General features: G+C 42.5%; 1 protein-coding gene across 2 annotated transcripts; it reads left to right on the top strand.

Annotated features, from left to right (window-relative positions):
- Positions 1–510: 510 nt before the first annotated feature.
- Positions 511–12,427, top strand: ulk1a (unc-51 like autophagy activating kinase 1a). 2 transcript variants are annotated; one of them, XM_079269962.1, is made up of 26 exons: positions 511–720; positions 815–907; positions 997–1,038; positions 2,272–2,304; positions 2,418–2,454; positions 4,012–4,185; positions 4,293–4,366; positions 4,438–4,539; positions 5,571–5,629; positions 6,498–6,580; positions 6,684–6,734; positions 6,838–6,926; positions 7,114–7,213; positions 7,361–7,421; positions 7,717–7,806; positions 7,985–8,110; positions 8,213–8,343; positions 8,656–8,756; positions 9,035–9,153; positions 9,392–9,507; positions 9,711–9,955; positions 10,107–10,315; positions 10,415–10,533; positions 10,824–10,981; positions 11,098–11,233; positions 11,384–12,427. In XM_079269962.1, exons 1-26 carry the CDS (start codon positions 631–633, stop codon positions 11,425–11,427), a joined length of 2,682 nt encoding a protein of 893 aa, XP_079126088.1. In that variant the 5' UTR covers positions 511–630; the 3' UTR covers positions 11,428–12,427. The 2 variants fall into 2 exon arrangements, with proteins under 2 accessions (XP_079126088.1, XP_079126087.1); XM_079269961.1 differs by having other exon boundaries at positions 7,114–7,270.
- Positions 12,428–12,565: the final 138 nt, after the last annotated feature.

The following is a 12,565-nucleotide window of genomic DNA, read 5'->3' as shown; positions in this document are numbered from 1 at the left end:
TACACACACACTGCATAGCGTTTCAGACCCCTGGGTTAGCAGATAGATATCTGCTAACACCATTCTAGTTTTGGAAAATGGCTGCTTCTTGATATAGCATTTTAAACAAATAAACTTTAGCAGGCCAAAGTAAGCCATTGAATAACGAGTTTACGAGCTGTCCCTGAAGGCGCCATCCTCAAACCGCAGCCTGTCTGTGTGCGCATGCGCGCCGTGAGATATGAATAACTCCTGTGAATAGCTAGAAAGGTGAGGAAGACGATAGTATCTGACATCAGCGTCTCAAAACAAACAGTACTAACGTGAACTTTCAACTTGTACTGGATCTAGAAAGTACCAGGGACTCATTAGAATCGTTAAATAAGAACAGCGGGTCGCTAATATTTTGTTTACGTACAGTTGTTCATTCTTACGCACGTTGTTTTTGACTTTTTGTGTTGACAGAAACTTCGGTATGTTGTCATCGATATTTTCTTCGAGCATGGAGCGCGTCACGTGTGAAGACAGTATTTTCCATCAATGAAATGGGATTTACCGGCACGAGGGAAGTACTTCTGCACGTCTGTTTCAGCTGCTAAATCAACCTCTCGAACCTGCTCGGAGACTTGAACGCGTTTATTTTTATTATTCATGGAGACTGTTGGGAAGTTTGAGTTCAACAGGAAAGACCTGATCGGTCACGGTGCCTTTGCAGTTGTGTTCAAAGGCAGACATAAGGAGGTAACTTGTACATCTGAGGCAAATTTATCTTTGTCATTGTTGATGCATGTACGACTGGTGTTTACATCCTACTTCTGTTTTCTTTCTTTTCAAGAAACGTGACTGGGTAGTTGCAGTGAAATGTATCAACAAGAAAAACTTGGCCAAATCGCAGGCTTTGCTTGGTAAAGAAATCAAAATATTGAAGGTACTGAGAGGAGTTTGATGTTGCCACATATTCTTTGTCAGTCTCTCTGTGTCGTCTTTGAACTAAAATGTTTGTCCCACCTCCTCCAGGAACTCAAACATGAAAACATTGTCAGACTTCTTGACCATCAGGTAAAGACGGGTTTGTCTTCTCTGTTCCCCCTCTCTCCTCTCATACACACATCAGCACAGACCTCTGCAATACTGTTTACTTTGCTGCCACATGTTGCAGCAACATTGCACATCGCTTGCACACGTGATGCAGATTTGGCTGTCGGATGTTGTAGTTTTTCACGGGGCTAGCGACCTCAATGACCTGGAGTGGATCTGTAGTTTATATTTCTTTCTTCAAACAAATGATTCTAAAAGATTAAAAACTGGTTGCATGGCGGCTTCATGAGAACAATATTGATTTCTCACTGCGTTTCACACTATGCCGGCTTAGACTAAAGGAATATCCTTAAACTTTTACAGTACAGGCAATTAACTGCTTGCTCTGATGTGAGTTTGCACGAGTGTGTGTGTGCGCTTCCCTCTACTCACCTTACTGACACCTGGCATACACCAGACAGGGGTGAGCTGATCTCTCACTATTCCTGACAGTTGGCAGGGTGCATCCGACTAAACAACAGCTTATTAAACAGAGTGCATAAGTAGCGTCTCACAGCTGACACGCACCAGCATGCAAGGGCAAAGACCTTTAAGTGATATGTTCCAGATCAGGCTGCAGGAGCCTTTTGTTGACAGCAAACTGTGAGTTTACCTGTCCTCACCTGATCTCTCTTGTTTTCTGGTACAGGGATAATTACTGCATCGTATGCCCGGAGTGTTATTTGTACAAAAGTATAAGTGGTAAACACTTTAAGTTTCACTCAAATACACAGAGTCTTCTTGCTTTAACTTGATGTAAAATACAAAAAAAAGAAGAAGCAATTCGCTCCCCCACTCATTTTACTTCAATCAGGTGGATTGACACCTTCAATTTGTCACCCTTTTTACTCCCCCACCCGTGTCACGTCACCGCTCTGTGACTTTTTAAAATGATGATTCAGGGGGGCAGGACTGGACAGGGGCCACGATGGGGTACAGTTTCAGACCCCTGGGTTAGCTGTGTTCAGGGGACCCAGAATTGCTAGAAGCGCTGCTGGTGACCGGCCTAAAAGAGTCAACTCGGTCTAAGAAATGTGCTGGTGTCACTTGCTGTGTAATTTGGGTCACAGCTGGCAAGACAGTGATTGATTGTTGGAGTAAGTCCTACTTCCCCATATCTCTATCGATATATAGTTGTCATTTTTACACTGCATTGGAGTAACTATGGCTTTTTGAAAATAATTAATAAAATGATTTCATCTGGTTTATCAACAGGAAATGGGAGGGTGTGTGTATCTCGTCATGGAGGTGAGTTTTGATGGAATTGATGATGTCTGGTCTGTGGGAATGAAAATGCAAATCACTCAACATTGCAGCATTATAGAAGCGTCTAATAAGAGTGGCCTGTCTCATCTTTTCAGTACTGCAATGGAGGCGACCTGGCAGAGTACCTTCACTGTAAGTTTGCTACATCCTGCAGGGCTTAATATAGATCATGTCCCACGACTGTAAAGTTTTCTGCTTCACCTGCAGTCAAAGAAAAAAAAATTGTGACATTCACACCACGACTCACTGTTGCGTCAGAGGATAGAACTTCGAGTTTGTTATCTGTAAACATGTTTGGAGCAGCTTACTGTTGGCAGTTCTGTTTGGCTTTTAAGAGGCTTGGCTAAGCTTTTTCAGTGTTTTGGAGGAATAATAGGATTTTGAGGAGGCAGAGCTGAACAGAACAGGTCAGTGGGTAAATTGTCACTCATACTCCCAAGTGCTTAACCCAGATAAAATAGTAGAAGCCAGTACAAAACGAGTTGCCGAAATAACTCCCAGCTTTCATTTTGGAGTTCGTTGGGTTTAAGAGCACCTTGTGATTTCACCACGTTTGAATTCTCAGAATGATATAAACTATTTTCTCACGAGACTATCCCCCTGAAAACGTCCCCGCTTCAAGTTTCAAACCCTGCTGCAAAACACGATGCAGCTGAGTGCATGGAGGTGATTTTTCTCAAGCCGAATTTACCTCGGCGGTGTTTATTTAAATGTGGATCGGCGATCTAATTCTGTCACCTCGCCAGCGTCTCTTATTTTGAAGCCTTGCCCGCTCTGTGTCCCTGCCAAGGCGGCACATCCAGCTATTTGCAGCACAACAGTCAGTCACACTTGGCAAGGTTCACGGAGCACCCGCTTGACCTCACCCATCTGCCGCTCACTTATCCCCCGTGCTCCGGCTGAAAAACACTGCAGCTAGAAAGCCTGAATGTCCTGGGAAGGTAGTGGAGGGTGCGAGCGTGTCAGACGGCCCTGACATTGATATCCACATGAAGCCCCGTCGTAAACAAAATTCTCTTCCACGAAGTTTGACAGCAGTGACGCTGATGTGATTAGAGTTTTTGCATATTCACCTGATATTATGTTGGAGTAATTTCCCAAAACCCAAGTGGACATATTCAAATTATTGATATTGTCTGACAAAATGTCCAAAATCCCAAAGTATGTCGTTTAATATCATAGAAGACAAGAACAAACCAAAAATATTTATATTTCAAAAGACATAGCTGGTAAATATTTGACTTTTGTGCATAAAAAGTACTTTAATGATGAATAAACAGTCGAATAGTTTAGGTTAATGTTCTATTGATTGACTCATCTTTCAATCTCTAATAACAGCTGGACGCTAATACGCTACAATAACCGGTTAACCACGTTTACTAGTTGGCCTTGATGTTGTTAGCATCACAACGTTATTAAAGCTTCTCATTTAACAAATGTAAAGTCTTTGAGAAGTCACTTTAATCTAAGGTAATCCTAGAAATCAAGTATTACTGGAATAGTTGCATCTCAACAGTCCGACAGAACAGCACTTTAGCGGGGCCAACATGATGGGAATAAATGCTGACAGTGTGTCATCCTCACCTCTTCACTTGTATCTCGGTACCATGCAATATGATGACCCTTACATTAACATGCTAACTTCCTTCTTGATCGTCTTTTTTTTAATTTCATTCCTCTGAACCACAGCTAAGGGCACGTTGAGTGAGGACACCATCCGCGTATTCCTGCTGCAGATCGGTCGGGCCATGAAGGTCTTGCGGAGCAAAGACATCCTCCACAGAGACCTCAAACCTCAGAATATCTTGCTCTGCCACCCAGAGGGGCGCAGGCCCAGCGCCGGCAATACCTCTCTTAAGATCGGTAATGACTTCACTCAGCATAGTTTTGGAAATGTGTTGGTTGGTTAATTTCTTACTGAACACACACACAGTACTGTATGTCCCTCACCTTGTTTACTCCCCCTGCAGCTGATTTCGGGTTTGCACGTCATCTCCAGACGAACACTATGGCAGCCACGCTGTGTGGCTCACCCATGTACATGGTGAGTATTATGAGTTTCATGCACCGAGTGTAACCTCGCCGTGTCTCTAAGCAGTGTTTGTCTGGACACAGGCTCCTGAGGTCATCATGTCCCAGAACTATGATGCCAAGGCTGATCTGTGGAGCATAGGTACCATTGTGTACCAGTGTCTGACTGGAAAGGCTCCATTTTACGTGAGTACACATACACATGCAGGTACGAAAACTGTAACATCCCTCTTTTTAGGTGTAGATTTAGAAAATCGCCTATAAATTTTCGCTTAAGTCCCTTTTAGATAATCACAAATAGTCATGAAATTGTTTTGCTTTACTTCCTAGAAGCAGAGACTCGTTATTATCAACACAGAATATGATACATCCCTTTCACAACACAGAAAAGCACACGACGCACAACACAACCATGAAACACCACCTGCCTGCTGGGTGGCACTCTCCCTGATCTCCAGTGTGATTAGTTGGAAAATGCTGGAACAGCTTGGTTACTTGTTAGGAAAGCACCTTGTGTACATATGGGGGGGAGGGGGGATGTGTTAATATTGTTTCACAACTCTGGGTATTACTTTCTGCTGTTCACGTGGCTGCTCAGATGACAACTGTTGAATATTTCTTCAGTTGTGATTCATGTATAGACGCACATATAATGTCTTGTCTCTTCTTTGGTCCCTTTCTTTGTCTGAAGTCTATTTCATCCCTGTGTGCGTGTGCGTGTGCGTGTGCGTGTGCGTGTGAGTGTGCGTGTGTGTGTGTGTGTGTGTGTGTGTGTGTGGGTAGGTAGGTACAGTTAGGGAAGAAGAAACACTTGACCTTTTGTACATTTTGAGGTTATTTATGTTGCAGTTTCCTTGAAAGCATTTTCCCTGAGAATGAGAGGGAAGATTGACTTCTATTTCTGCCATGCAGGTCTGTGAGTTGAGATAAGTCCAAGGGTCAGTGTGAGGTTAGCTGCTGCTGCCTTAGCTGGCACCTCCAAGCATTCCACTTTTCCCTTTATGTTTGGATTACAAGCTCTGTGGCATAACTAGTTTCTGTAGATTTGCAGTAATGCAGTCAAATAAATAGTCAAATGTTCCACTGTCATATATTCACATGCTTGTTTGTAAGGATGCAGATGCATTCCTTTGCATATCATATTGTGTGTTCGCATAGGAAGGGTCATTTCAAGTGTAACTCCTGTTTGTGGTCTGTGTGTGTGGGTGTATGTATAGGCCAGCACACCGCAGGAGCTCCGTCTGTTTTATGAAAGCAACAGTACCCTCTTACCCAGGTTAGTGGACGACCCCACGCACATCTGTACTGTACGCACACAATGCACACAGGAAGATGATAAGACGAGGGCGTAAACAGGCATTACAGTGACAGCTGTGTTCTCTGCACTCAGTTTGCAGATGAATGACTGTGTGTATGGGGATGATGTTCGATGTGCACACGGACAGTTTAGCACTCCATAAACCCCATACTGCCACTAAAAATAGTTCTTATGTGGAAGAAACATATACAGACACCTGACGGGGCCAGTCATCTGGAGCTTTCTCCACTCTCTCACACTGCCAATAATATACTGTCTTAATCTCAGTTGACAAATGCCTTTACAATTATTTCTCTTGGCTATTTAAAGTCACTTTGAACACTTACGCCGTCATGCCTGGAAAGCGTTCAGAGAAGTTGTTTTCGCACTGTTTTAACGGTGTGCTTTTCCAGTCTGTTTGGCTCTGGGGCCATGCTTATCTTTTGCAGCAATAAAGCCGCTTGATAAGACTCAGCATTAAGGGGCATGGTTTGTTGTTTTCATTCTATATATAAAACCTCCTCCAAGTTGCCAGCTATTAACCTGTACGGCTATCATTTTCCACTTGACCCACATAGCTCCTTGCAGATTTAAACACACACACACACACACACACACAGTCTGTACCGACTGTCATGATGCCCTGAGGTTTTGAACTGAAGCCGCAAAGTTGATTACAAATTCACACATTTTACAGCTCACTCTGAATTGATGAAACACAAGATACCGAAACATGATTTATTTTAAGACTACTTCTATCGTGCAAACATCAAGATGTGAAAAACATGAAGGCTACACATGCAACACGGTGTACAAAGCTGAATGCAGATTCCACCTCTTTTCCCAGCATCCCAAAGGAGACTTCTACTAACCTAACACACTTACTGTTGGGGCTGCTGCAAAGAAACCACAGCGAACGGATCGGCTTTGGTGAGCCTCTTCTCTTTGTAATTCAGAAACTTTTTTCATAATTACATAAAAAAAATAATAAAAAAAAGCAGCCTCTTTTACATCTTAATCTTTACATTTGCAGATGAGTTTTTCCACCATCCTTTCTTGGAGACGAGATCATCCACAAAGAAATGTATGGACTGTGTCTTGCTCGCCTCTTTACAGCTTCAGAATCAATAAAGGTGCTGTAGCCGGGGTCCTAACGCAACCACATCTATGTGTTTTTTTTTTGGCAGGCTCTCCAGTTCCCGTGATTTCTTTCCCCAGTTCAGGCTCAGTCACTTCCTGTAGCAGCTCCTCCACATCACATCTGACCTCCCCTCAAGTGCGTACACCTCTCTTTCACTTTTATAAATCTCTTTAGATTTTATAAAACAAAATCCCATTGTCAAAGTTGTGAAATGTAAATGTATTTTTTAAAAGAAATACAGCAAGCTTGTAGTGTACGTGTTTCCCTGTAATCTATCGTAGTTATATTTGATTAAACAGTACTTTATTTTACACTCTCCTAGCATTCCGATGCAGAAATGCACCGACTTCAGCCCAAAGCACAGTATTCGCCTACACGGGACACCCACGGCTTCCTCCTGAAGGAAACCGTCAATCAAGACAGTAGGAACACCTCATCTTACTCAGAGGACTATGTCATGGTGCATGCCCAGTTTCCAAGTGAGACATCACTATCGATATCTGCATTATTTTATTCATCATCATTATCAGCACAAGGAGTCTGACTCTTTTTATCTGACTACTTTGTAGGTGGGTGCACATGTGAGCTGGACGTTGGGTCACCCATTGACAGTTGCCTGATATACAGTGGGTGAGTGGTCACACCGAGGGGTGCACAATAACTTGTCAGTTAATCGGCATGTTGAGAATATGATTTCACGACATGGACTAATATGAAATGTTGCCTCATACATTGCACTAATTGATTAAAGTCCACAATGGACTATTTCTGTTAAATTATTGTTATAAAACTATTTCTGAAAAAATAAATATATAGGAAGCAGATATCTATCTTCAGAAAAAATGCAGGATAGATGTATTTAATAATGTTTTGCATTTGAATGTTATCCATTGAGCAGATTGAGCCAACGAATATCTCTCTTTAGAAGCCCATTACTGGCTGAGAGAGGTCCCAGAAATGCAGGAAGGACACCTCCACCGTCTCCCCTGCTACACTCTCCCTCCAAGCCTGTTAGGTAAGAGAAAGCCAGGCAGGTTCAGGTTTTGGTGGCTTAAAAGATGAGTTGTGCTTTATATTCATGTTATGTCCAATGTGAGAAATGATGGGTTAGGAACACGTATCCACTGTTATTTTAATTGATTTTATAACATCACACTCATTTGTGTCCTTTGCCTCCTCCGTCATCGATGCAGCAAGCCTGTTGCAATTGTTGGCCGTAAGTACAGCCCCTCGTTGCCGATTCCTGTCCCATCTCAGATCCAAAACTACCAGCGTATGGAACAGAACCTGCAACCCGTTGGCCTGCATGGCTCCACCAGGCATGTACAGCCGCTCGGCTGTGTTATCTCTGCTTCAACCTCAGTGTCTTGGTACTACCCATTCTTTTCTGCCTCCGTCTAACCATGTCTCACGTCTTTCAGGGTCACACTCTGCTGCGCTGGCAGCCGTTCTCCGCAATCTGGAGGCTGTAGAACTCCAAGTCCAAGATTTATCCTCAACTCCCCACGGCTGGCAACTGGAGGAGCCCGACCGCAACAATCCTCCCCGCTAGGTAGGCATCTCAATCGACTTTTGTTTCACACATTTAGGGAGTTTTTCTCAAGCAGAGCTCTTTCACAGAAACCTTTTTAGGTCACAGTCCTTAACACACTACATGGGAATGTGCCCGTGTCATGTCACTTGTTGTTGGCCACAAGGGCCATTTAGGTGTTAACAAAAGAAATTCCACCATCTGAAATATGTCATGTTCTGTACATTCCCAGAGTTGTTGTTGTGATGATGTGTTGCCATTTGATTTTCTCCGTACCCACTTTCCCTCTGCCTGACTCATGATGGTCAATCTTTACAATGCTCTGTACTCTAGTGGGAATGACTCCAATCACCTCGGAGCAGACTCTCCCGCTCAGCACAAGTACTGGACTGCTCGCTGGCTGTCCAGACAGGCAGGACACCTCCAGTCCCAAGGTCAGCTTTCAAACATCTATATTACCAGACGCCATCATGTGCATTTTTTAAACAACGTACACACAGCATGTTATTAGCTGGTGCAATTTTGTTTCTCTCTCTCAAAACAGCCAAAGTGACTAATTCGTTACACTTTCTACAGCAGCAAATACTTGTAGTAGAATATCTACAAGCAGCTCACACAGTAGAATTGTTCTGAAATACAACAATACCAGATTGTACAGTGTATATGCTAGCAGTGCGATATGTTTTCAGAACTATCATTTCCTTTTCAACAGGTTCAATCAAGCATGCCACACCGAAACAGGACAGTCCTAGACCTTCAATCCCTTGACCCATCTCCTGCTTCCCAGACCAACAGCTCGAAATCAGCCAATAAAAATGGCCCTTTCAGAAGGTCAGAACAGTATAATACAGATATTATTTTATGAAAATCACAATTACAGTCATATGATATTGTCACCTGCAAAATCCTATGATTTGCAGGTGTTTATGTCTCTAATTCACATCAAATTGAGACTTTCATATTAAACCTGCCATATGGCACCGAGAGATGTTACGCAGTACAAAAGACAAGCCATCTGATGAATAATGTAATGCTCTCGATGGTGTCTGTGGCTGTATTGGATGTCCAGATCACTGAGCACAGGCAGGCTGTCTGACATGCTGCTGAAGGCGGCTGTTGGAGCTCACCTTTTGGAGGAGGGCAGCGACGAGAGCCTCAACTGTGAGAAAGGCATGGATATAACAGGTACTATTGGAACAGATAGGACCAGTCGAATGTTTTCTTCTGGTACTGAAGGTGTTACTACGTTTGTAACATGCAGAAATTACAACACATATTTTGAGGTATCTACCACTATGACCATGTAGTTTACTGGGCTGCAGTTCAGCTGGGCAACATTTCACATGGACATCTTTGAACTTTTAAACTCTTCTTATTTGCTCCTACAGCTCCACCTACTGGTCGTCATAGAGGCTCTCCGTATTCAGACAGCCCACCCCCTGGAATCTTCACTACGGGTTCTCAATCCAGAGGAAACACTCCTACTGATACCACGGTGCCACGGATGTTCTCAGGTAGATGCTCCTTCCAGGGAGGAAGCCGTAGAAACAGTGAGACTGAAGCCATGGACGCTACTCCGCACAGCAGTCTGGTCTTTCACCCTCCAGAGCTCCTGGAAGAAACCCTGATGGAGGTACAGACGAATGCTATGATGATACTTTGAGTTGAACCCTCCGGGTTATTTTGTAAATTACAGACATTTGCAGATGAACATTAAATAGACAAATTCAGATTCCACATGAACAGTTTCAGAATACACAGTACCGTATTTGTTCTCTTCACAGCAGGCTCACACAGATGCACTGAATGAGATGCGTTTCACTTTGGCTTTTGGCCACTGTGTCATGGAATTGGCTTCATCTAAGGACCACTGTGTCATGGAATTGGCTTCATCTAAGGACTCGGGGCTGGATGCCATCAGCATTCCTGATGTTTCCTTTCTAGAGCAGAGCTTGGTGACGGATCAGATCAGCCTTCTGAGTAGAGAATGGAGGTGAGAGGCTTTCTACTTTTTCTCAACATGTACAATACCTCCCTTTCTTCACAAATGTGCTTGTAAATGACTGCTGTTTATGATGTGTGCATATTTCAGCTATGCAGAGCAGTTAGTGTTGTACATGAAGGCTGAAGAGTTTCTGTCATCAGCACTGCACACTGCTAAAGAGACTATCAAACAAGGCCGACTCCTTCCCTCTGCGACAGTCAAAGATGGTGAGACCATTGACCTCTATTTTTTTTGTAACAAGCACTCTCCTTTTGTAGACTTGAAAGATGTCTATTAAATGTTTGTAGTTTGTGGACCTTCAGGAAGAACAAGAGCTTCCGGGTGTTATGGTCTTAAAAAAATGAAAGCATTAAAACTTCAAAGAGAGCAGTTTGTTCCATCCAGGTAGTCTAACTGAATAAGAATTGGCATTCCTGGTTAAAGCGTGATAACAAGAGTCTGTTTGTGTTTTTTAGGATAATGACATGTCTTTGCATACTGTATTTCCTTTGTGCAGTGATAAGGAAGCTGAATGACTTGTACAAGAGCTGTGTAACATACTGTCGCACTCTCAACCATCGCCTGCAGACATTCTTGCTTGACAAACAAAAGCTTATGGACCGCTTCAATGGACTCACAGCAGAGAAGCTAATCTACAGCCACACTGTGCACATGGTGAGCTCACCTCACAGCAGGCAATGTTGATATTCACTTCATTCAGATTCTTTCCAGCATATATCCCGTATGCATCTTTATCTTTATCTTAATGTGTCTGTTCTTACTGCGTTCAGGTACAGTGTGCTGCCCTAGATGAGATGTTCCACTATAGCACAGCATCAGTCCAGCGTTACCACAAAGCCCTTTTGCTGATGGAGGGTCTGTCCCGAATCATCACAGCGCAGAAGGACGTCGACAGCATAGAGAAATGTATGTGGCAGCACTGTGACACACAAACCAGCAGATAGTAGTTTAAAACGCTAGAATCAGACCCCAGGAGAATGGATTCCTCGTGTGATCTTGCCCAGGGCTTGTCTAGATTTTATTCTTATCCGAATTTTTCAATCTCTCTGTTCTCAGGTAAGCAGTGTATCGGGCGACGCCTTTACGCTCTGCAGACTTAGCAGTAGCAATGGGCTCTACAACTGCGGCCACACCAACTGCATTATGCTGTCTCATTCATCCCTAAATGTAGATGGATCCCCCTAGACTGTCAATACACACATGCACTTTGATCTGTCTTAAGGGAAATGACCACTGGAGCATCTGCTCTTATCCCACCAGCCAGTCTGTAATCTTTACATAAATGCACAAAAAGACTGAAAGTCCTGTTTTGGACAAGTTCTAGAAGACGGATTTTGTCACGATTGTTTGAATACTTTGATCAGGTAAATTGTTCAGAGTTTTTCTGTTTTGTTACAGACGGAATATGTCAGTGTGTTGTTTTGTTTTTTGCACATAGAAAAATCAGATTAAATAATAACTGATTTTAAATTTGAAACAAATGTTATTTAGCTGTTTTCTGTATTTGAAGGGTTGGTGTTATGTGTACTGTAAAAGTTCACTGGCCAGCAGGAGTCACAATATTTTGGATGACCAAATGTGTAGCAGTAATATTAAAACTATGCCTGTTTTTTTTACTACATGTTTCATCCCACCAGAGTAGTGGATGTAAAGGTAATGAAAGTATGTGTTGACCTCATACAGAACGATTGTCTTACAGTCATGTGGACTTGCATCATAGACTGCAATAAGTATATTTTGATGTTTGCCCTCTGTCCGTGGTAATGTACTCTATCGTAATTTTAAGCGAGATTAACTGCATGCCACTTTGCTTATGTTTATCTGGTGTTTATTTGTGTGTATGTGTACACATTAGTTTATTTCCCCCAGCTTCTTGGAATAATGGAAAAAGAATGTTCATCTGTGAATGAATTTGCACACGATTTTGTGAACAGTTTACTAGTTTATTAAATTACATATTCATAATTTTGTTGTTGAAATGAAAGTTTGTTAGAATTTATCAAATTGTGTTTTCTACTTATTTGTTTGAGTGCCAGTGAAATTTGCCAAAAATGAATTGTTACACAGTGTGATGAAAATAAATATTTATTGTTAAAACTATGGATTGTTTTCAAGTTTTACTTTGCATGCTAAATCTGTAACGTTATACCTTAGTTTGCCATAATATCTGTTACATGTATACATTACTCCAAATTGTTAGCTGCGTTAATCAGTTTCTAAGGTATAAACATAACAAAA

Source organism: Melanostigma gelatinosum, assembly GCF_949748355.1.
Source record: "Melanostigma gelatinosum genome assembly, chromosome: 6".
NCBI lineage: Eukaryota > Metazoa > Chordata > Actinopteri > Perciformes > Zoarcidae > Melanostigma > Melanostigma gelatinosum.
This window is presented reverse-complemented; position numbering and strand designations above follow the sequence as displayed.

Bases quoted from the DNA above. Each gene is read 5' to 3' on its own strand.
- ulk1a (XM_079269961.1), top strand. From the start codon at position 631: ATGGAGACTGTTGGGAAGTTTGAGTTCAACAGGAAAGACCTGATCGGT. The intron at 6,735-6,837 runs GTATGGACTGTG...TTTTTTTGGCAG, and splicing joins GAGATCATCCACAAAGAAAT to GCTCTCCAGTTCCCGTGATT. The intron at 10,534-10,823 runs GTGAGACCATTG...TCCTTTGTGCAG, and splicing joins CTCTGCGACAGTCAAAGATG to TGATAAGGAAGCTGAATGAC.